This window comes from Dermacentor silvarum, unplaced genomic scaffold (genome assembly GCF_013339745.2).
Source record: "Dermacentor silvarum isolate Dsil-2018 unplaced genomic scaffold, BIME_Dsil_1.4 Seq925, whole genome shotgun sequence".
NCBI classification, from domain to species: domain Eukaryota; kingdom Metazoa; phylum Arthropoda; class Arachnida; order Ixodida; family Ixodidae; genus Dermacentor; species Dermacentor silvarum.
This window is the reverse complement of record NW_023606977.1, coordinates 42167-65822: the sequence shown is the minus strand read 5'-3', so window position 1 is coordinate 65822 and position 23656 is coordinate 42167. Positions and strand designations below refer to the sequence as shown.

At 48.9% G+C, this 23656-nt stretch overlaps 1 protein-coding gene across 2 annotated transcripts in view; it reads right to left on the bottom strand.

The window, feature by feature from the left end:
* Positions 1–408: 408 nt before the first annotated feature.
* LOC119435806 (uncharacterized) overlaps positions 409–23656 on the bottom strand; it is a 37735-nt gene continuing 14487 nt past the window's right edge. Inside the window, exons 1-2 of one of the 2 annotated variants that reach the window (XM_037702522.2) lie at positions 7516–7617; positions 409–2336 (exon numbers count right to left, since the gene is read on the bottom strand). In XM_037702522.2, the coding sequence (XP_037558450.1) occupies positions 1114–2336; positions 7516–7558 (1266 nt within the window). In that variant the 5' untranslated portion in view covers positions 7559–7617 and the 3' untranslated portion in view covers positions 409–1113. Of the gene's footprint in view, positions 2337–7515; positions 7618–23656 lie in introns of those variants that run through there. The other variant, XM_049659951.1, reaches the window with a different exon arrangement.

Below are 23656 nucleotides of genomic sequence, written 5' to 3'. Positions count from 1 at the left end.
ACGTAAAACCCCAGAAAGAAGAAGCGAACGTTAAGCCCGATGGGCTTCGTAGTTCCTTATGTTTTGGGCTCGCAATTGCTTTTTTTTTTTTTTTCGCGTTTTCTTTCGTTTATTTTTTTAAATTCAACGATTGATAGCGTGTAGGTGTAATTACCTATCTCATAATAAATGTGGCCCAGAGTTCTATTGTCTTCAGCGTCTTCATTGTCCTTATTGTCTTCATCGTCTTCATTTTCATGAAAACAATGAGAATCACAGATGCGCATTAAATGCATAGAAACATCTTATATGAAAAACGCCTGGAATGCTGATTTGTAAAAAAACAATCATGTAGAAAAAACTGCAGACTGCAGGTGCGCTTTGCTTTTGTTAGTTTGTACACCTTTACATCGGTTGTAAGTTGGAACAAAAGGACTTTATTTCTAATACACCTTCTCTTGTTGCTGCCTCTCGTCCTGCTGCCAATCTCTGCCAGCACCTCCTAAACTCCAGCTGCTGCTGCCGCCAAAGCTTCCTCCCAATCCGTTGCTGGATCCGCCGTATCCGCGGTTTGGCAATCCACCGAGTCCACCGAAGGAGCTTCCGCCAGAGCTACTTCCGAAGGAGCTTCCGCCAGAGCCACTCAGAGGTGTTCCCCAGGTGTATTGGTACGTTGGTCTGGAACTCCAGTACCAGAAACTGCTACCATCTTCCTGCTGGCCCCACTACCTTGTCTACCGCCTAATGGGAGCCCTCCATAGGAGCCACCGAGGTATCCACGCTGCATGAGGTATTCTAGAAATGTGAATCTGTGTCCGCTTCTTCTATACTTCCTGTAGAGGCGCTGCAATTGCTTTCGAGAGAGACCAGTGACACGGCTCAGCCAACCTTGGCTGGCACCGCCGAAGCCGCCCAGTCCACCGAATCCACTTCCGAAGCTACCTAGCTGACCAGGCGAGCCTTGACTGCCACCTAGTCCAGAATAGCTCCACGTATATCCGGTCCCTTGATTGTTCCTTCCGGTGAGACCACTGCTGCTACCTTGGCTACCCTGACTCCGTCTGCTGTCGCTACCAAGGCTGCTGGACCAACTCTGACCAAAGCTTCCCAATCCGCCAAGTCCACTTTGGCCTCCTAGTCCTCCAAAACTTCCGAGTTGGTTGGACCAACCACTACGACCACCACGGAGGCTGCCGAGTCGCCCAGTGAGACCGCGAGTACCGACAGACCACTCAGAGTGCTAGAAGGGCCGCTTTGTCCAGAAAGACTGCCGAGGCCACCATAATCGTTGTCATTGTCCCCGAGCAGACTAAAACTACCGCCAAATCCGCCTCGTCCACCGCTGCTTCCACCAAAGCCGCTTTGGCTGCCAGAGTTCCCGCTTCCAGTGGAGCCCAAACCGCCACTTCGCCTGCCCCAGCCAAATAGTCCGCGACCGACGCCTAGTGAACCGCTTTGACCAGAAAGGCCATTGAAATCACTGCCTCCGACTTCCCCTGACAATCCGCCAAATCCTCCACTCCCGTCAAGCCCTCCTTGCTGTCCGTTCAGACCACCCATTCCGCTTTGGTCTCCTCCGACCGACAATCCGCCTAATCCTCCAAATCCGCTGAACCCTCCTTGATTACCATACAGGCTGCCGGATCCGCTTTGGGCACCGCGTCCAAACAGTCCGCTGAATCCACTGAGTCCCCTTTGCGGTCCATACTGGCTCTCTGATTCGCCTTGTGCGCCTTGGCCCCATTGCTCACCATACCCTCCCATTCCACTTACTCCTCCAGGCACGCCGTACAAGCCACCCTGAGGACCACTGTTTCCTCCCGATGGCTGCGGGAATGCGCCACTCCCACTGCGTCCCTGAAATCCCCAGGGCGTGCTCGCTGGCCTGGCGCCACCGAGATTACCCCACGTAAACCACGTCAATGGCGAACCTACTCTGGGCAGACCCCACTGTCCAGTGCCACCTTGACTTCCTCCATACGGCACAGAAAACAACCTCAATACGTAGACTGGAGTCCTCCAGTATCCGAGAGGGCTACTTCCATAACCACCATCGCTGCTTCCCCAGAAGTTAGCACTCCCGCTTGGCAACATGATGGGCGAGATTAAGCTCCTCCAAACCGATAATGGGCTGCTTCCGTACAGTCCGCCATAACTGTCGCCCCAGAAATCGCCGTTTCCACCAAGTCCGCTCAGCCCACTCCCGCTGCCGAATCCACTGCCATATCCGCTGCCGTATCCACCACCGAAGCCGCTTCCACTGCCGAGAGAGCTTCCTCCAAACCCTGCTCCCAAATATCCACCCCAGAATCCTTTTCCAAGACTTGAATGTTGGTGGCCCCCGATGACCTGGCGACCTGAAAATGATGTTTTGCAATTTCGAAACACGTGGTTTAGAGAATTGTAATGTTCTAGGGGATAAGGCGACTATTTCTTTCTTTCTTTTTTTTTCTTAAGAAAAATAAGAGGGAGAGACGTTTTGAAACAGTTGTTCACTTTTTTTCTTTTTTGGTAAAGGAGATTGCCACTGAATAGTCACTGTACTCGTTCTGAACAAAGTATTATGGCCAAGTATGTGTAACGGTAAGGTATTTGTTTTCACATATTTCATGAAATGTCCATTTCTCCGAACCGCAGTTTCTTGTTACGCATAAATATTTGAGTTCATATAGCGCTTTTATACGGGGTGTTTTTTTTTGGACCATAAGGAATTTAGAAAATACCTTTGGCAGATTGCGTAACTTAAGTGGTTGAACTGCATTACTCGAAAAAAACGGGACATACTCGCATGAGCCATCAAAATGCATAATTGACCAATAAAATGCATAAGATAAATGTTTAAATAATTACTTTACTAATAACTTTAACATTCCAATTACGACTTTTAGAGGGTGAGTTTTGAAGACACTACCACTTAGAACGAATTAGAAGGGCCGCACAGATGGCGAGATATGCGTCGCGAAACTTGCTGTAAAAATGCATTATTGTTCTACTTACAAACCACCGTTTTATGCATTGAAACACAAAAGTAACTGGAACGCCCACGCCTTTCGCAACAGACTTTGGATTAAAATATCTAGAAACTGGTGTCGTCCTGGAAATCAGTTGCAAGTAGACACGCCTTGCGATATTACCGACTGCAATTCGTATACTGCAATATGCGCCATAAAATAAAAAAATAAAATAATTCAAGAATTTGGTTGATTATTTGAATTTGGATTTCGATTTCTCGTGCAAGTAACGTCCGCCTCGTAGAGCAGTCCCGCTCATTGAGTATAAATATTCTATTTCCTACAGGTGATTTAACAATATGTGTATGGTCTAGAAAAAATCTCGGTGTATATTACAACTATATAAAACGCACATGATAGGAATTGGCCGCACAATCATACAGTTTGGTGATGTTAGCCAGGATTATTTTTATTCACGGTCGTGACACCAAGAAATACATGAAACGATACTTGTGCCTGAATGTGACCAGACGTAATTCGCGATAGTAGTTGAACAACTGGGGCGGTCTAAGATCCAGTAGCCTAATCGAGGGCAAATGAGCCGTAAAGGGAGAACGGTTATTATTGGTGCTGGCGCTTCTGCAGAACATTATATTAGATATATACAAGTATTGGAGCTATTTCTATAAAATATACGTTTTATTTGAAAGCATCTGAATAGCACAATCATCATCACTTTCAGAACTTGCTCGCGCCATCGCACATAGAGCTCGATAAGCGAATGTTGTAATATCGAATGCAAGGCAAATACTTTTCGCTATTCGGTCCTTATTTTCTGCACGAAACTTTCAAATATACGTTTCTGTTCTAATTTGAAAATTACAATAGTTATTGCAGTTTTCAAGAACAAGTAACAAGTGGAATAACGTATAGACTACATTCGTAATTCTCCTGTAGGAGAGGCACGGTTACAGTGCACATGTACTAGTTTTTAGCGCAAAGATGAAGCAATTCATTTCTGCGAATAACTTCCCACCATTTAATAAGGATAGGCGCCGGCTTCAGACTATGCATTGTTATTGCTGTCTGAATTAGGCCAAGTGATTTTCTATAGACAGGTTTGCATAGACGAATTTGAATAGGCCCGTTTTAAGTTTTCGGTAAACCGGTTTGCGTTGCACTAGAGCTGGCTCCTTTGACGAACATAACACACTACTTGCATCTGGCAACATGTTGCTCGTTTGTCATTGTCAGTCGTCACATCTGAGTTGTTTCTCGTTTAAAAACGCACGGAAAATCTTTTGACAGAACTTTAAGGTCTCAGCGGCCCCCCGTAACATCTATCAACCAAAATTAATCTTTCGTAACTAAATGCTGTGAACTAAAACTTGACGTTTTACTTTCTCTAAAATTGTTGTACAATTTTATAATAAGCATTCATTCTTTGTATATTCACGTTTCATTTTACTCGAAAATATTGGCAACTGAACATCTGCCCATTGGCGTTTCAATTAAGAAACTTGTTTTCTGTTCAGATCATGACTTTTTAAGGTTATTGGAAATCGATACAAATACGGGAATGAAACAAGGCTATAAATAGTCTTGGCCTTGTAGCACCAGCTTAATTTCTCTTTAAGCTGCATTTTCCTTCAACTATATAACGGCAATGCGTTCACTGGGTTGGCGCACTCTCGTGAACGATAAAATGTTCACGAAACATTGATAGCGTTGTGCGTACAAGTGGAGCTGTTGAAACTAATCACGCGCAAGAACTAGGGAAGTATATAGGCATTTACTCCTGAGTGCTTTCGTTAAATGTGCACTTTGAATTATTCAGAAGCTTTATGCGCCGTAGAACAAGCGCATTTCCAGCTGCTGCATAAAATATAACATCTGACACTCACTTTTGCGGCTTTATGGATGGGATGGAGGTTTTTTGAGAACAGCGTGTAACGCATATACCATGTGTCTCATGTAGCTTTAGCCAACATTAAAAAATTATGCAAGTGCCACGTAGGTGGACAGAACCAAGGAAATGTTCGCCGCCGCTTAGGGAAAGTCATACTTTTTTTGTATTTCACTTAATTATATAAATACTCATTATTTGAGATAGCAAGAGTGCTAATGAGAATATTGTTAACCATCATGAAAAATTATCGATCCCGTTTTTAGATGCTCGATACGTGCTACATAAAAGTTTTTCCAAGCATAAAAAACCTTGAAACGAGAATAATCTAAAGGCATCCCCTGCTGTGAAGGTGGGTTAATTACCAGAGAAGCAGGTTAGCACACGACATAGAGGGGACACAAAATTTAGATCAGAGGTATGAGCAAACTTTATTTCTCTTGAGTGGCGACAGTGGGCACCTCGAAAAAAGACGCACGCGCACACACTTTTATTTTGATCGGCGGTCTTGATCAGCGGCATGCATTCGCGTGGAAGACTACTGCAACCTCGCGGAGCCGGATGAAACTAAACACGCGCAACGGGAGCGCAACCCGGTGGGAAGTAGACACGTGCGACTGGACTGCCACGGCGGGAGAGCGGAAGGAAACTAGGCGCGCAACCGCGTGGAACGACGACAAAGAAAGGGCGTTCCGAGCGTACACATGGCCGACGCAGGTCGCACAGCGGCAAACCTTTGAGAAACCTGAATTATCTACCTGAGAGCGTACTGACTTTGAAAATGGTACCTATTGATAAGTTTATCTACTAAAAATGCATATCCAAGTGATGAGGCTTCTGGTTCACTTCCGCTTGATACTACCGAGGGATTATTGTTGTTCCTGCAAATAGAGGCCTACGCTGAACATAGCGCAACTAGCGCAATCGAGTCACGCCTATTTGTGGCGCGCGCACCAGTAACGACGAGTGGAGCTAGAAGGGTATGAACCAATAGCGGCTAGCGCGTTGGCGCATGGGGGTGCGCGGGTCGGCGAGAAACTCCGTGGTTTTCGTAGGCCTAGTCTTTGACCTTGGCTACGTCTAGGCAAAGAAATGCTTCACATTTAAGAATGCGCCGCTGTCCCGCGGCACTTTTTCCGTGTCGACTTCTCAGGATGGCCGTTTTTCAGGATGATCTGCACTTTATTCCTAGTCACTTTTGCACAGAATAAGAAAAGTCGCAGCTCCACCCGATTGCGATAGAAAATGAGTAGACAGCTTTACGAAGTAAGGATATTAGCTTTATCGACCCTATAGACTTGCATACATTCGCTTATTAAATAAATTGACAAGCGCGGTGTCACGCGTGCACAGGTAAACATGAACACATCTCGCTCGATGACCGCGGAAACTCGCTGTCAAAACGCTGTAATCAGGAAGCGCGGCAGCAGCAGGCAGCGAATTGACCGTCGTTCTGTATATCGCTTCAACGCGAACTAAACGTCGAAAGCAGAGCGCATAGGAGGCTACCGCAACTGGGCGTGGCGTAATTTGTCCTCACTGCAGATCGCTTGCAAGACGAGGCCCGCGTGGGCCAGCGCTTTGTGCACGTCGCAGATTAGCATCAAGATACGGCGCCCGCGCGGCTACGCCGTAAGCAGCAGCCGCCGCTGGAGTAGGTCCCCCCCCCACTTCTCCCTTGCCTCCCCGCTGTTCCTCGTGCGCGATAGAAGACCGCGTGCTCCCGCCCCACCTTTCTCCCTCAATCAAGCGCGCGAGATTGAGCCGCGATCATCTGCTGACCCTCGCAAGCTTTCACTCACACTTACAGCGTACGGCACGCGGCTACTGTGTTATCGTGTGGGCTTTATACGGAACATTACGGCGACGGCTGCGGCGACCGTAGAAATGCGCTCTGAGTGCCCATATAATTGCAAATGCAATAATAATTGAAAAGTTCAATAAAAGGTAAGAGCGAATTATGTAATTAGGCGAAATACAAGAAAAAAAATGTCTGACTTGCTCCAAGCAGCGGGACACATGGTATCAGCCAAGGCGCGTATTATTTCTATTAGGTAACCTGTTTTTGTCCGGGTTTATTAATGAGAGATATCTATTGTTCTAGCCAGATTCTTCCGAATTCCTACAAGGCACGAAAATAATTTCCTTTTCTCAAAGAGCCTTCAGTCGATGTATATAATAATTTCACGTTCACCTTTGAATAGAAGAAGCCACTAATTGGGAACGTTCACCAGGAAACTTTTGCTGTTAGGGATCTGCCAAAATATCGCAAGCATAATCGATTGCTTTCGTGATGTTATGAAACAAAGATAACTGTAAATAATTATCTGTGTCGAGTGGTTAATCGCATCCTGCTCATCACAAACGAAACCAGTTCATAATGGAGGGAACGAAGTGGAAGAAAGAATCTCAGGCACATTTTAAGAACACATCGTGACTATTCCATGCGGAGCAATCTTTCTATACTGGGCGACCGTAACTTTACGCCAGTATTTTTAAGACAAAACGATACCGAAATAAATAATATTTTGGAGTAATGTGGAGCTTTCAAGCTTACAGTATAAAAAAGAAATTCGGCGGTTTTTGAAAAATACACGCAGCGACCTGCGTTCTTCAGATTTAAATAAACGACACTGGAGTTAGATAGATTTAGCACGCTTGAAAAATTCTCAGACTTACTCAGGAGGCCGACGACCAGCGCAGTGAGGCTCAGGGACTTCATAGTGCGGCTGCTTCGCTGCACAAATCAGTCTGCCCTGCTTTTTTTTTTTTTTTTTTTTTTACTGATTTCAAGGGCGGCTTCGGGAGTAGTTTTGGAAGTTCTTTGCATAACATTGTTTCGGCCTTGCCTGTAGGACATTGTCTGTAGTTGGACATAATGTCTGAAACATTGAAGGAACAAAGAGAAGCAGAATTCTTTACTAGCACTGGGTTATAAACGAATTGTGAACCCTTAGTTTCCAGAACAACGCGTTACTATGTGCACAGGGACTGCACCTTTTTTTCTAGCGGCAAAAAGATTGACATGTCACTGCAGAAACGCAGCTGCGTTTTCCGTATAGAATGACGGCTCAGTTTCTTGTTGTAGCCGTCCAAGAAAGGCAACAATTCAAGCTCAACCAGGACGCGTGAGGAATGTAGACAATTCAGATAAAAATACTTTCAGATCATAATTAGGTGGCGTGTATACTGCTAATACCAGGAAAGTAGCTTTAGGCTTGCATAATGTAAAGGAAACGACTACCGCTGGGGTGAAGTCAGCAGAAATTGCTTCCATTATCCATTCGTTCTTAACAAAAACATAGATGCCACCGCCCTTGCTCAGGTCACGGCACTTTGATGTGACTGAAAACTTTTGAGAACATACGCTGCAGATTCGGACTGCGTTATATTTATCTCTGTTAATATGAAGATGTCTAAGTATTCTAATGCTTTTCTCAAGTACACATTTAGTGAATCCCAGTGCTTTTTAATGCTTCTGATAATAGTGTGTACAAGCTCTAGAAATGGTGCAGTGCAGCCATCATTAAAGCGTAACCTTTTTTGTATCCATTACGCGAATGAATACAGCGCAGTGGACATGACTAATTCAGCCTTAATAGATCAGCTTCGCTGACAATTTTCTTCGCGCCAGATCCTTCAATTTTTCTGATGAAAACCATTTTATTCTTGGTCCACACAAAGTTGAATGCCTTAGCCTTTGCAACTTGCTTTACCTGCCAGAGCAGTCTCCTTGTTTCAGTCGTAAAATTCGCATTGATGAAAATGTTTTCCTTTATCAAGATTCTACGCTTCCTATGCCATGGTCTATTTGTACTACTGAAGTAAATTTAACGATTATGTGCGGTATCCTTCCTTCCCTAGCTGGCAGCCTATGAGCTGCATCAATACACTCAGCAGTCAATGATGCTATATCGAGTTTTCATGCTATAGTGATTTCAAAACAATGTTAAGGTCTTCAATAGCACTAGGTTTCACCCCATGAATTTCGATAATATTCCTTCTAGAATAAATCTCCATATTCGTGACTGCTGTCTGCAGCTGGGCGATTTCTTTGTCCTTCGTCGCAAGACGTGTGTCTAATTCATCAGAGTGTTTCCTGAGAGCAGCAACATGTCTGCCCTCAGAAACAATAGATGTGGTTATTTCATCGTACTTTCTTGACAGCATTTCCATCGAGATTTCAACTTTTTAGATTAGCTTACTCTGCGTTTCAGCTAATCCCAGAACTGAGTCATTCTTAGTGGACTGCAACTGCACGGCCTTATGAAGCCTGTCTACCAGCGAGTGGAATTCATCTAGCCTGCTTTGAATAGAGCTTACGGCTGCCATTACCTCTCTCATAGTGGGCTGCGGGTCTTCAGCATTGATCATTGCACCAGATGACGTTTTTTCATGGGGCACTCTGAACACAGCCAGCTTCCTTTTACGTTCTTTTTTGCAACGCCTGAGCACTTCCCAGTGTGATATAAGCTGTGACATTCACAACAGCACATGGTTAGCGCATCTCCTGCCACCGGTTCGCGACAAGCATCACAGTTTCCAATTCTGGATGCAAGGGACATGACAAAATACATGGCACAGCGCAAAAGGCCCTGTCGCAGTCAGAGGGGGGGGGGGGGGTACAAATCAAGAAATGAAGTGGCTATCGCTAAAATTATGGCTTACCTACAAAACAGAAGGCATGTTAGCTAGCGAGCCCACACCCCGTCAGACTGCGACAGGATTGCCGCCTGCTGCCGCCTTTGTATGAGGTCCGGTCTCTGATACCGTCCCTCGCATCGCTGCCGGACAGACGGTGGCCAGCGGAACGTTGACGCATGCACAGCTTGGACAGCCACACTAGTCGGCGTATGGTATCGACCAGCGCAGCAGGAATATATTTGCCATTGAGCAGCCGGGAAAGCGATTGCTACAAAACAGAAGGCATGTTAGCTTGCGAGCCCACACCCCGTCAGACTCAACAGACTTGTGCCTACAAAACAGAAGAATTCGACAGAATTCGACGAATAAAAACAGAAGAATTCGAAGACGTTGCCGGTTTTAACAGCGAAGCTGTTTAATGCAGCCGTAATTTGTGGTTCGTGCTGCGTATCAAGAGACTATGGAGAATTAAAAGACAAAAAAAAACGGGCAAGTTTCCACTCGGTCGCGCAAAGCTTAGGCACAGCGAAACTTACTGGCTGCTACTGCTAGGTAATAAATTGGTTGCTGGTAGGTTTTAACTTGTTTAACTACGCATGTAGGAAGGTATTCTCGAGCGATCATTTATGCGATAGCAATTATATGGACACTCAAAAGCAGATTTCTGCCGTCGGCGTCGCCGTCGCCGTCGGCGTCGCCGTCGCCGTCGCCGTCGCCGTCGCCGTGAGGTTCCGTATGACGTCATTTGGAGATGAAATCGTCGCCGCGCGCCGAACGCTGTATGTGCGAGTGAAAGGGCGCGAGGGGCGCGTCTTTCACGGGGAGTGAACGCACGGCGGAGAACAAACGCGCGTTCTGCGCCGTGCTCGCTTAAGGGCTGCAGAGTAGGCGTCTCTTTTCCTTTACAATCACCATATATGTAGAGCAAACGCGCCTTCTTCGGACGCGCGAGAGGCCGTGGGGAGGGGGGAGGGAAGGGAGGCGACGTTTAGCTGCGGCACCAAGTGCCTATTTATATCAGAGGGCTCCAGCAACAGTCACCAACGCCGCACGCATTTTGAGCTAACGCGGGCAAAACGCCACTGGCGTCGACAACAGTTCTGTGTTTGTTGCTACCAAAGCCGCTCACCTTACTTCGTTGACATTGCTGTGTTGCTATCGCATTCATGCTTCGCCCTTAGGGCGAAACTGTGACATTTTTGGAGGTACCTTCCCTTTCGCGACATTTAGCGTGACTAGCGCTGGACGCGTCAGCGCCTACGAGCGTTCCTGGCATGCTACAACCGCAGGCAGGCTAACCAAGTTTGGCACAGTGCCAACAACGCTGCTGCTTGCCCATGCCGAACGCGTTGGAGGCTAGCCGCTCGATATCGATCGTCCAGCTTCGCTGTCTCTTGAGCTTTGCGCCGCCTAGTGCAAGCTTTCGCCTTTTATTGCGATAGCAATTATATGGACACTCAAAAGCAGATTTCTGCCGTCGGCGTCGTCGTCGCCGTCGCCGTGAGGTTCCGTATGACGTCAATGGAGATGAAATCGTCGCCAGCGCCGAACGCTGTATGTGCGAGTGAAAGGGCGCGAGGGGCGCAGCTTTCACTGGGAGTCAACGCACGGGGAGAACAAACGCGCGTTCTGCGCCGTGCCGCTTAAGGGCTGCGAAGTAAGCGTCTTTCCTCCTTTACAATCACCATATATGTAGAGCAAACGCGCCTTCTTCCGACGCGCGAGAGGCCGTGGGGGGGGGGGGAGGGGAGGGAATGGAGGCGACGTTTAGCTGTGGCACCAAGTGCCTATTTTATCAAGGGCTCCGGCAACAGTCACCAACGCCGCACGCATTTGAGCGAACGCGGGCAACACGCCGACGGCGTCGACAACAGTTCTGCGTGTTGCCGGTGCTGCTGCATGTCGAAGTTTATACAGCTTATTAAGCTAATATCATAACTCCGTATAGCTCTCTACAACTTTGCTATCGCAATCGATGCTTCGCCTTTCAGGTGAAACTGCGACAACTTTTTTTTTTTTTTTCGTTTGGCTCAGCGCGCCGCGGAAAGAAGAGAGGCGGGAGTCGGGAAGGGAGGGAGCTGGCGAGGAGGAGACCGCCTGCGCACGCATGCGGTCTCCTCCTCCGGGTTGCCATGGCTACGGCGCGGTAGTTTCTTGGCACGCACCACAAATTACGGCTGGCCTAAACAGCTTTGCTGTTAAAACTTTCTTGCCGAGGTGGGATTCGAACCCGCTTAGCCCCGTTCTCAAGGCGAGCGTCGTTCGAGCGTGGTCGTCTTCGTCTACAGCTGGCGCGTTTGCACGCTCATGCTCTGCGAACTGAAGAGGTTTTGCGCGCTATGATAGCGAGAGAGAAAGAGAGAAACGCATTCTCGGAGCGCGTCTGCTGGAACGCGTTGGCTGTATTGCAACGCGGCGTCGGTGTTGCAAGCTGCGGTATGCAACGCGCAGTGACGGCCGTAAGTCTGAGACGCGCGAAAAGAAGTTATCATCATCATTAGTAATAAGATGAAAAGTGTGCGCGCACTTCAGAAAAATGCTGGGCTACTATCACCCAACTTCGCTGTTTCAAGCGTTGCGTGGCCGAGGGCAAGGTTAAGCGTTTTATTGCGATAGCAATTATATGGACACTCCAAAGCAGATTTCTGCCGTCGGCGTCGCCGTCGTCGTCGCCGTCGCCGTGAGGTTCCGTATGACGTCAATGGAGATGAAATCGTCGCCGCGCGCCGAGCGCTGTATGTGCGAGTGAAAGGGCGTGAGGGACGCGCGCTTTCACGGGGAGTGAACGCACGGCGGAGAACAAATGCGCGTTCTGCGCCGTGCTCCCTTAAGGGCTGCAGAGAGTAGGCTCTTTTCCTCCTTACAATCACCATATGTAGAGCAAACGCGCCTTCTTCCGACAAGCGAAAGGCCTTGGGGGAGGGGGAGGGAAGACAGGCGACTTTAGCTGCGGCACCAAGTGCCTAGTTATATCAGAGGCTCCGGCAACAGTCACCAACGCTGTGCGAACGCGGGGCAAACGGCGACGGCGTCGACAACAGTTCTGCGTGTACCGGTGCTGCTGCATGTCGAAGTTTATACAGCTGTTAAAGCTACTATCATTACTCCGTATAGCTCTCTACAAATTTGCTATCGCAATTGATGCTTTGCCTTTCAGGTGAAACTGCGACAACTTTTTTTTCGCTTACGTTTTCCCATAATCTAGAACGTCTCTTCAGGCATAGCGCGATGTGGTTGATAGGAAACGGAATAGCTGATACTCAAGTTGGCATCAAGAGAAAGAAATGAGCTGAACAGGCAATGTAATGCGTAGGGCAGATAGGATGGGTGCCAAGGGAATGAAAGCGCTGTCGAAGACGGCAAAAAATTAGATGGGGAGATAAAATGAGGAAATTTGCAGGTGCCAGTTACAATCAGCTGGCGCAAGACAGCGGCAATTTCAGATCGCTGGGGGAGGCCTTCTTCCTGCAGTGGACATAAAAACGTAGGCTGATTGGCGATGATGCTGAGAGCGTCTCATGGCTCGTGTTTCGTGCATTGCCGTTCCTGAAGTTAACTCTTTGAAATGCCACTTCGGCCACCGAGAGTTCACTTTACTTGGCCATTTTGTCGACGCTGCAAGTATTCAGGCTGGCCCTGCCAAAATTCACTCCGTTACGAATTGTCCTATGCCTCATTGTTCTCAATACATTAACGTTTTGGCCTCTGTTCTTTCCTCCCCGCTTTGTGAAAAACTCCACTTATATTGCACGACCTCTCATCTGCTTAAGAAAGACGTACGTTTTCGTGGGGTCCTGAACGAGCTTCCGCCTCCTCACAGATGATTGCGCGACGCACATAAGTACCAGTGTTGGCTCACTTCCACGAATCTGTCCCCACGGTGGTTCGTACCAATGGCAGTGGCCGTGGCATTGGTGCGGTTCTACCGCAATGTCAGCATGGTCAGGTCTACATTATTACGTGCGTCAGCCGTCTCTTCCTTCCTCTGCTGTTCGAAATTATTATATCACAAAGAGAGAGAGAATCTCACTCTCTCTTTGTGTGTTGGGGCCATCGCCATATTTTGCGTTTATTTGTACGGCCGACTCTTCAATGACATATAACCCAGCTGGCTGTCGTCACGGAAAGATCTCACAGGTCTTCTTGACCGTGGGACATGGCGGCTTCAAGAATAGTTATATACCGTCGTTTATAAGTCTGGTAGTTTGCGCCAGGCTGCCGACTGCCTCTCCTGGTAGCCCGTATATTCATCCAATACAGCGCTGAGCGAATCCAGCCTCTGTGTTGTTTGTTTCTATCTCTTAACTATTGAACATCGCGGGCAAACAACGCCGTGGCACTTCTGTGCGCGAGATCGTCGACAATCCCAGCTTCCACGCGCCTGATCCTTCTCTTCGTCTATTTGTACTCCAAGATGACATCTTATATCGTCGTATTTTACACCCTGACTGTTATGACCTCTTGCTTGTCCTTCCGGCCCACCTCCGTTTCACTGTACCGGCCCGACTTCACGTTACCACATCGGCAAGAGATCTCGGCGTGTCACGCACATACGACCACGCATGCCGTCGTTTCTATTGGCCTGGGATGACCCACGCAGTGCATCGCTATGTGGCCTCTTGTGACCTTTGTCAGTTGTTCAAAAACACGACACTCCCATCTGCGGGCCATCTCCAGCGTCTCGATGTTCTAAACGAACCATTCCACCGTGTCGACCTCGACGTACGTGGCCCAATTCCCCTAACCACCTCTGGAAAGAAGTAGGTGGCCGTTGTCGCAGATTATTCGACGATATTTGCCATTACTCGTGCTCTTTCTTCTAGCTGAGCCACCGACGTTACAGATTTGCTGCAGAATGTCATACTCCAGAACGGGGCTCCACGGCAATTTCGAATCGACCTAAGCAGACAATACATCTAGAAAGTGATCGGCAACATTGTCATGTCTTTCTCAACTCAACCCAAGTTGACTACGGCGTACCATCATAAAAAGAGCTTGATAAAACGCCTCAACCCAACGCTTATTGATATGTTGGCAATGAATGTCCCTGCCGACCATCAGGCTTTGGAACGCTGCATGGTCTTTTTGAGATTCGCGTTGAGCACTTCATTGCATTTCATTTATTGGTCAATTATACTATAATTTAAATTGTGCAAGAAGTCGCAGTTTCGTCCGAGAAGAAGCACCGATTGCGATAATAAATCAGCAGACTGCTCTAGGAAGTAAGGATAGTATTTTTCGGGCGTATAAACTCGTTAACATTCGCTTAATAACTAAATAACAAGCACGGTGTTACTCGCGCACAGGCAAACATCAGCGCACCTCACTCGATCAGCGCGGACACTCGCTGTCAAAACGTTGGCATGAGCAAGAGCGGCAGCAGCAGCAGCAGCAGCAGCGAGTGATTTGTCCTTCGTGCTGCTTCTCGCTTCAACGCGAACTAAGCGGCAAGAAGACAGCGCGCACGAAGCTAACAGCCTTCGGCGCACCTAGACTCTGTACTCAACGCAGATCGCTTTCGAGATAGGGCCCGCGCGGGTGCGTTCAGCGGCACCATATGCGGCCGCCGCCAGAGTGAAACGCCCCCACCTCCGGTAATTTGCGCGGGGTGGAAGACGGCGGCCTTACTCCCCCACCTGGCCCTCTTGCGCGAGCGAGATCTAGTCACCATCCTCGGCTCGCCCTCGCACGCTTTCACTCGCACCTACAGTACATGGCGCGCGGCGACGTATGGTACTTGGACTTTATACAGAACAAAACGGCGAAGCCGCCGGCGGCGGCAGAAATGCGCCTGGAGAACCACCTAATTGCGACCACAATAAAACTTTCGGGCCAGTAACCAAAGCCTAGTGGAGGCCCATTGTTAAGCATATAGTAGCACTACAAAGAATAAGTACAAACCTAATAAAATAATTAAACACAGGCTATATGGATAAACCGTATATTTTATATACATAAACATATACGAAAACACGGATGTACACAATTTTTAAGGGGGCGGTATATACAAATGTCTAAAGAAAACCAAATATTACTATAACAAATTGCAAAGTCAAGCGACTGAAAATGAGAAACGTAAGTTTACATAAGTAGAGCTTTTTTTAATAAAAAGCACAAAATTATTTGTTATTTTTGCCTGAAAAAGTACTGAATTCCAGATTTTGGCACCACAAAATTCAAACATTCGTTGACGATATCTGTTGCGGGGGACTGGAAGTGTTGAAATGAATATTTGTAGCATTTCGCCTACTTCGATTAGGTACAATAAGCGAGCCTGGAGACAGTGAGTGATTTCCGTGTAAAATGTTGCTAATAAAAATGGCGACTTTCATTTTGGACAGCAAGACAAATGGCAATATGCCGAGATGTCTAAATAGTGCGGTGCTTGACTGACGTTGACTTGCGTACATTATGATGTGCAACGCTCTGTTATGCAATTGAATTACAGGATTTAAATGTCTTTTATTGCGATAGCAATTTATGGGCACTTCAACCGGATTTCTGCCGTCGGCGTCGCCGTTGTCGTCGCCGTGAGGTTCGTATAGATAAAATCTTGCCCCAACGGAAGCGTTCGGGGACGCGCGCTATCACGGAGAGCGAACGCACTCAATCTCCCACGCGCAAGCAAGGAAGCGGAAAGCCAGCGCCGGAGGGACCAGGGGGCGGGCACTTCTCTGCCAACAACCGCGCTCGTCGCTCGTCACACAGTCTCTTATCTCTCCCCGCGCAAGCAAGGAAGCGGGAAGCCAGCGCCGGAGGGAGCGGGGGGGGGGGGGGGGGGCGCACTTCTACTCTGCCAACAACGCGCTCGTCGCTCGACCGCAGTCTCTTACCTCCACACGGCTCTGACCTTTATGCACTGTGCATTCGCCGCTCAGTTTCTGTTGAAGCGATAGACCGCACGTACCTTCGCCCGCTGCAGCGTATCGGCTTGCTGCCAGCGTTTTGACAGTAGTTGTCTGCAGTCATTGAGTGTGATCTCTTCATGTTGGTTGTGCGCGCTCACACCACGCTTGTTCATTCAGTTAGTAATAGTCGGGCCACATTTTCGAACGCACGCTACACATGTAATGCTGCCCGGATCGGCAGTGCAGCGCTACAGGTGTGTCCCTTCGCACGCGCTGCCCACGGGCAGCGCTTCTCAACACCACCGTTCACACGCGCCTTCTCGTGGTCATCGAGTCTCTCTTCATGTCGGTCTACTTACGCCGCAGCACACCTGCTACTTAATCAGCTCATGTTTACTACAATTTATATTGCTACCAAAGCCGCTCACCTTACATCGTATGACATTGCTGTGTTGCTATCGCATTCATTGCTTCGCCCTTCGGGCGAAACTGTGACATTTTTAATGTACAAGCCAATGATTGACAACAGTAAACTATATTACAATGCAAAGAGGAAAGCTAATATTTAGAAAAATTAACTCAAATGACGGTCTACATTTGATCAGTTCATAACAAGCAGAAGTCACTATAGAGCATGTACTGGAAATATGTGGTCTCCAATGCAAGTTGCAGTCCAATAACACACCTATGTATTTTATGGCTTCAAGCTGTTCTATAGCACCACCCTCAAGATTAATTCCCATGTTTTTGTGCTAAGTTTTGCGTATGGAGAGCTGAATACTATGTAGTCAGTCTGACCGTTTTGTCTGAATTTATTACTCATAAACCAAATAGATAGGCTCAATAACTCACTATTGGAAGGTGCTGAAATTCAGTAAGGGTTTTACCTGACAAAAAATTGGGTGGTGTCTTCGGCGTAAATGACAGCTTTTGATGACATTAGCTTTGATGGGAAATCATTAACCTATAGCGAAAAGAACATAGGGCCCGATACTGATCCTTGAGGAACACTTCTAAAATATTGGTATACTGAGAAGTATACGACCACTAAGTAGCTTGAAAGCAGGTTCATGGAAGTTTCGCTAATTCCATACATTAATAATGTTCTTAGCAGTATGCAATGAATGAATGTGTCCAAGACTTGGTTTAATTCTAAAAATTCTACAGCAAGTTCATTTTTCTGCATAGATGTGTATATATTCTAAGTTATTTCCAGCACTGATGATGATGCTGAACAATTGGCTTGAAAGCCATGTTGTGAACCTGTAAAAGCTCTGCGGCACGTGAGGGTTGATTAGCCAACATTTTAGCGTTCCTTTCCACCGGGTTACCTATCCTTGTTGGGTGTTCTGAATTATTCAATAGTGTGCGATGGAAGCCTTCGGAGAAGTGGAGCCGTTGTTTCTGGCTTGGTCGGCTGTATCCATAGTAGAGCACTGCACGGGCTCGGGCTTACCCGAAAGCCCGGGCCCGGCCCGGCCCGTACGCCGGGCCGGGCTGGATAGAGCAGTTTTTTCCCGTGCTCGGGCCGGGCTCGGGCACGGCGTGTGCTTTTTGACCCGGGCCGGGCCGGGCTCGGGTTTTTTCACGTGGGCCCGGGTCGGGCTCAGGCTTCTGCGAGTATTCTTGGGCTTCTCAACTCTGAAAAACATGTATTTTCGGTCTCGGGCCGGGTTCGGGCCGGTTTCGAGCCGGGCTCCGGCCGGGCTCGGGCGTGAGGTAAAGGATGGCGGGCCGGGCCGGCGTGTAACGAGATTATTTCCGGGACGGGCCGGGCCGGGTCTCGCCATAAAAGTTTTGATCGGGCTCGGGCGGGCCGCCCAATGTAAAAACGGGCCGGGCCCGGGCCACAAAAATCGGCCCGTGCAGTGCTCTAATCCATAGCCCCATTCTGTATGATGACTGTTGAAGTCACCACGCCACAGTATCGCACGTCGTTTCCTAAGTCCGCATGCATGTTTTCTCCGGGATCTACCATAGCCTTGTACGGTGGCTAGCCTGCATGTATTATTGATATGGATGTCGCGTCTTCCTCGAAAGCAGCACCGCGTGTGAACAGTTTCCTTCTGCGCGTTGTCAAGCGTGTTTGTAAGAGTTCGTGCATCGATGTGTTTCTTCCGGATGAGCGTGATTGTCATTGTTGGTGTCACTGCTCGTGGCGATTCGGTTGTTTGTGCATCATCCTCTTTGTCGGTGTGATTTTAGGGCACGTGTAGGAAGTGTAGCCCGGTTGGCTTACTGGACCTTCTGTTTCGTAAGGTGATAACGTTGGATTTCCGGGACGCATGGATTGTGCTGCACGAAATTACTTGTTTTACGTCTGATGGTTTTACAGTTCTACTGCCAGATTACTATTTGTTTTGCGTCGTGCTTCTTAATGTTCGAGGTTCGGTCACTTCGGTTCCTGTCGTGTGTTTGTGGAGCGTTATTAGAAGTTGCCATATTCGCGTCCTGTATTGTTATATGTGTCTAGATTAGTTGCTTTCTTGCTCAGTTTCTTATCAATCCTGTTTTCTGCACGTTTACGTAAGTGTCGCTGATGTGTCTCCGCTACTTGTTTTAAAGTGGTAATGCTCTGTACGAGCATAGCAACTTGTGCAGATAGTCAAGTGAATTGGTTGAGACAGCTGTTGGGGTTGTCAAGTTATATTTAATTCATTCTTGGCTTTGCTTAGTTACATAGTTTATTTGTGTAATGATCCTTTTAAAGTTTGTGGGTGGTGTCGCAGTAGGCTGCGGGTGGTCGAAGGTGGTGTTGACCGATTCACCTCTGCTCGTAGTCGCGGGGGGGGGGGGATTAAACCGCGGCTTGACCTCCGTCTGCTCACTGCCTGGCTTGTTGTCGCAATCGCATCTTTCTTTAGAAACAATAGTCGGAAGTTGTGTGGTTGTGCCGGATCCGTCGGCTGCTTTTGTTGGTGCCTTGTTTGTTTGTGATGGTGCGGGTGAAGTTAGCGGCATCTTTTCTGTCCGTTGGGTTTCCAGAATAATATTTCTTCCGGCGTTTGCATATATTTCTTTCGGTCCCGATTGGTCTGTACGGGCCGAAATCCTGTGTTGGTCCCGTCTTGTCTGCTCTTTATCCGTGTTCCCTGCTTACCATCTTCATTGCGTCATTTGTCTTTGGGGATGTCGAACTGGTTTTCCGTATAAAGGGTGGGAAAATTCCTTGCGTGTTTTTGTTTTCATTTAGGAGGGTCATTGTTGTTTGGCTCGCTTTTGTCGAGAAGGACTGCTGCTGATGGTCGGTGGTACTGCTGTTTCGCGTCGGTCTTGTCTTTGTGCTGCTTTTCTGGGCACTTGGCCTGCCGCTTTATTACTCGGACATTTTCGTTCCCAGACGCCGTGGTTGCCGCCACAGTGTTAGACGTACTTTAGGTGGACCAATGGCGCCTCCGGAAAGGGGTAACATCGGTCCGCGTTTTGTGCAGAGGGCCCGAGATGGCGCCACAGCAGTGGCGCACCGACGGGGGGGGGGATTTCGGGGGTTGTAACCCCCCCTCCCCTGAGGCCGACTTAACCCCCCTTTTGTTCAACCCTTTTCTTCCTTGCGCATTTGAGTACTGCAACTAAGATGTAAGACGCGCAATCGTCTGCACACTCGCAAAAAGCGCATTTTTGACAATTTCCCGCGAAGAAATCGAAATTAGTGCTGTTTAGATGGTATTGGCAAACTCTCAACCCCCCCCCCCCCCCCGCCCCTGGCAGAGATCCTGGGTGCGCTACTGCGCCACAGTACCCATGGCCGATGAGAGGTATCATGCATGGTCGCTTCGGGGCCACGAACGCCGCTCGAAACAAATAAATTAACTCGGCCTTCACGCTACAACGAGCACAAAACGACAAAAACGGCGAACAAATACAAGATTTCAACAATACAGCCCTAGATACCTGCTGAATATGTTCAATTCGCCTCCTCGAAGGTTCGCGAAAGTAGAATGCCTTCGCATTCGGAGAGAGAGAGAGAGTAAACATTTTATTGCAAAAAGAAAAGGTAGTAAGAGTGTGGGAGGGACCCCTCATCCGGGGTCCCTAGAACGATCTCTGCGACAGCACGGGCACGTTGAACTAGGGCCAGGCGGACCTCGCGAGGCCCGTCGCGGAGGGCATCCTCCCACAGCTCTTTGGTGCGGAAGGGGTGCAAGATGACTGGCAGGGGACGGAATAATTTCGTGGTGCACTCCACCGTGACATGGAACGCCGTGGGGGAGCTTCTACAGCCCGGGCAAGAGTCTGCGTAGCGGTCAGGGTAAAATTTATGTAGGGAGAGGAGATTGGGAAACGTGTTTGTTTGGAGTTGGCAGAGTGCCAGCTCTTCCTCTCGCGAGAACGACAGCGGCGGCGGACCCATGGTGTGTCTAGCTCGTGTATAGTATTTTAATACGTGTCTGTATGTGAGTGGGGAGCCCGCCCAATCTGGACTCCGATCCTCGTCATGCCGGGCAGCTCGGAGGGTAATTTCTCGAGCGACCGCGTGTGCGCGGTCATTACCCGGCAGTGAGGCATGGCCAGGAGTCCACAGCAAGTGGATGCGCTGTGGGGCACATGTGTCTGTGTTTGCTGACTGGTGTAGGATGTGGAGAGCCGCCTTGGAGAAGCCGCGGCCCGTCAAAAACATTCGCATTCGGACTTCGCATTCGGACTTCGCATTCGGACATGTGAAATCGCGCAATTAAACATATTGTTACGGGGAAAAGGAATAAAAAATGTATTTACAGTGTATTTACAAGACTGGCAGCGGCTGACAAGATCATAGTAAGCACGCGAAGTCCCGAGCTTCGTCTTCTTCAAGTGCTCTCAAAACGTCTTCTTCATCGCTCTGTCACATGACCCCGGCGGCTGAAGCACCGACCCGGTGCTGGTTAGGAGGCGTTCGAGTGATACGGCTTAAGACGCGCGACGTGGACTACGTCGGAACGAGCCTGAGCCACGGTGGGGTCAAGAGGGGCGATTTCGTAGGTGACGTCGGTTACTTGACGCAAGACGCGGTAAGGACCAGAGTAGCGTGAAAGCAACTTCTCCGAGAGGCCAACGCGTCGCGACGGAGACCAAAGGAGAACCAGGGCGCCCGGTGTGTAGTGGGCGTCACGATGGCGGGTGTCATATAAGCGCCGATGATTTTCCTGCGAGTCCACAAGTCGACGTCGGGCAATATGGCGTGCCTCTTGTGCCTGGATTATGGCGTCCCGGGCGTACTCTGATGTGAAATACAGGATCAGGCAGGAGGGTGTCGAAAGGTAGCGTAGGGTCGCGGCAAACAAGAGGAAGAATGGAGAGAAAGAAGCCTGCGGTATCGTGGCGAGAAGAATTGTAGGCAAAGGTAACGAATGGTAATGCAACGTCCCAGTCGCGATGGTCTGCGGAGACATACATGGATAGCATCTCAGTGGGTCCGGTTGAGACGCTGTTAGACAATTCGTTTGGGATGGTAAGCAGTAGCAAGTTTGTGTTTAGTCGCGCACGAGTGTAGAATGTCATTAACAACTTTCGAAAGAAAGTAGCGGCCTCGGTCGGTAAGGAGCTGTCGAGGGGCACCGTGGTGAAGGATGACGTTTTCTAGTAGAAAATCGGCGACATCGGTTGCACAGCTTGTCGGAAGAGCCCGTGTGATTGCGTATCGGGTGGCGTAATCTGTTGCTACAGCAATCCACTTATTTCCCGAAACAGACGTAGGAAAAGGGCCTAAAAGATCAACGCCTACACGAAAGAATGGTTCTGAAGGCACGTCAAGTGGTTGAAGGCGGCCAGCAGGGAGCGTGGTCGGCTTTTTTCGTCGTTGACAAAGGTCACACGCAGCGACATAACGCAGACGTCACGGTAAAGACCAGGCCAAAAAAAGCGCCGACGAACACGGTCGTAAGTCCGTGACACGCCAAGGTGACCGGCAGTCGGCACATCATGAAGCTGGGCGAGAACAGTCCGGCGCAGATGCGAAGGGACAACTAAGAGTCGGTCAGGGTCGTCAGGGCGCATGTTACAGCGGTACAAGATTCATCGTGGAGTTCAAACATTCGAAGGGAAGGGTCGGGCGTCGTTGAAGTCAGCCGTTGAATAAGGTCTTTAAGAAGTCGTCCCGGCGTTGTTCCGCTCCGATATCGTCAAAAGCACTCAAAGAGAGAACGGTGACAGGAATGCCGGCCATAGAAACGTCAGGTGGGTCGACAGGATGGCGCGACAAGCAGTCCGCATCTTGGTGTAACCGGCCTGTCTTGTATACAACTGAGTAGTTGTATTCTTGAAGGCGCAGAGCCCATCGGCTAAGGCGCCCAGAAGGATCTTTCAGAGATGAAAGCCAACACAGAGCATGGTGGTCAGTGATGACTGTGAATTGCCGGCCGTACAAATAGGGGCGGAATTTTCCCACTGCCCAAACGAGAGCCAGACACTCGGGCTCAGTGATGGAATATTTGCGCTCAGCAGGGGAAAGAAGGCGGCTGGCGTAATCCATAACACGGTCTTGTCCTTGTTGTTTCTGGGCCAAGATAGCTCCAATACCATGGCCGCTGGCATCGGTACGGACTTCTGTTGGAGCTGACGCGTCAAAGTGAGCGAGAATGGGAGGGGAAGTAAGCAGCCGGATCAGCTCAGTGAAAGCACGAGCTTGCTCACAGCCCCAAATGAAGGCAGCGTTTCTTGAGGAGCTGAGTAAGAGGGCGTGCAACGTCCGCAAAATTGCGGACAAACCGACGAAAGTAGGAGCAGAGGCCCAAGAAGCTGCGAACGTCCTTGGCGCACGTGGGCACGGAAAAGTCTTTCACTGCCCCGATTTTATCTTGATCAGGACGGACACCAGAAGAATCGACGAGATGTCCGAGCACAGAAATTTCACGACGACCGAAGTGGCATTTGGACGAATTGAGTTGTAGCCCCGCCCGACGAAAAACAGATAGGACCGTCGATAGGCGTTCGAGGTGCGTCGCAAAAGTCGGAGAAAAAATGATCACATCGTCCAAGTAACAGAGGCAGATGGACCACTTGAAACCGTGTAGGAGGGCGTCTATCATTCTTTCAAATGTGGCTGGGGCATTACATAACCCGAAAGGCATCACTTTGAACTGATAGAGGCCGTCGGGAGTAATAAAAGCCGTTTTCTCACGGTCCATGTCATCGACGGCAATTTGCCAGTACCCGGAGCGAAGGTCTATGGACGAAAAATATTGTGCTCCATGGAGGCAATCAAGGGCATCGTCAATGCGTGGTAGCGGATAGACGTCCTTCTTGGTTACCTTGTTTAGGTGCCGATAATCTACGCAAAATCACCAACTGTTGTCCTTTTTCTTAACTAGGACAACAGGGGATGCCCATGGGCTACAAGAAGGTTCAATGAT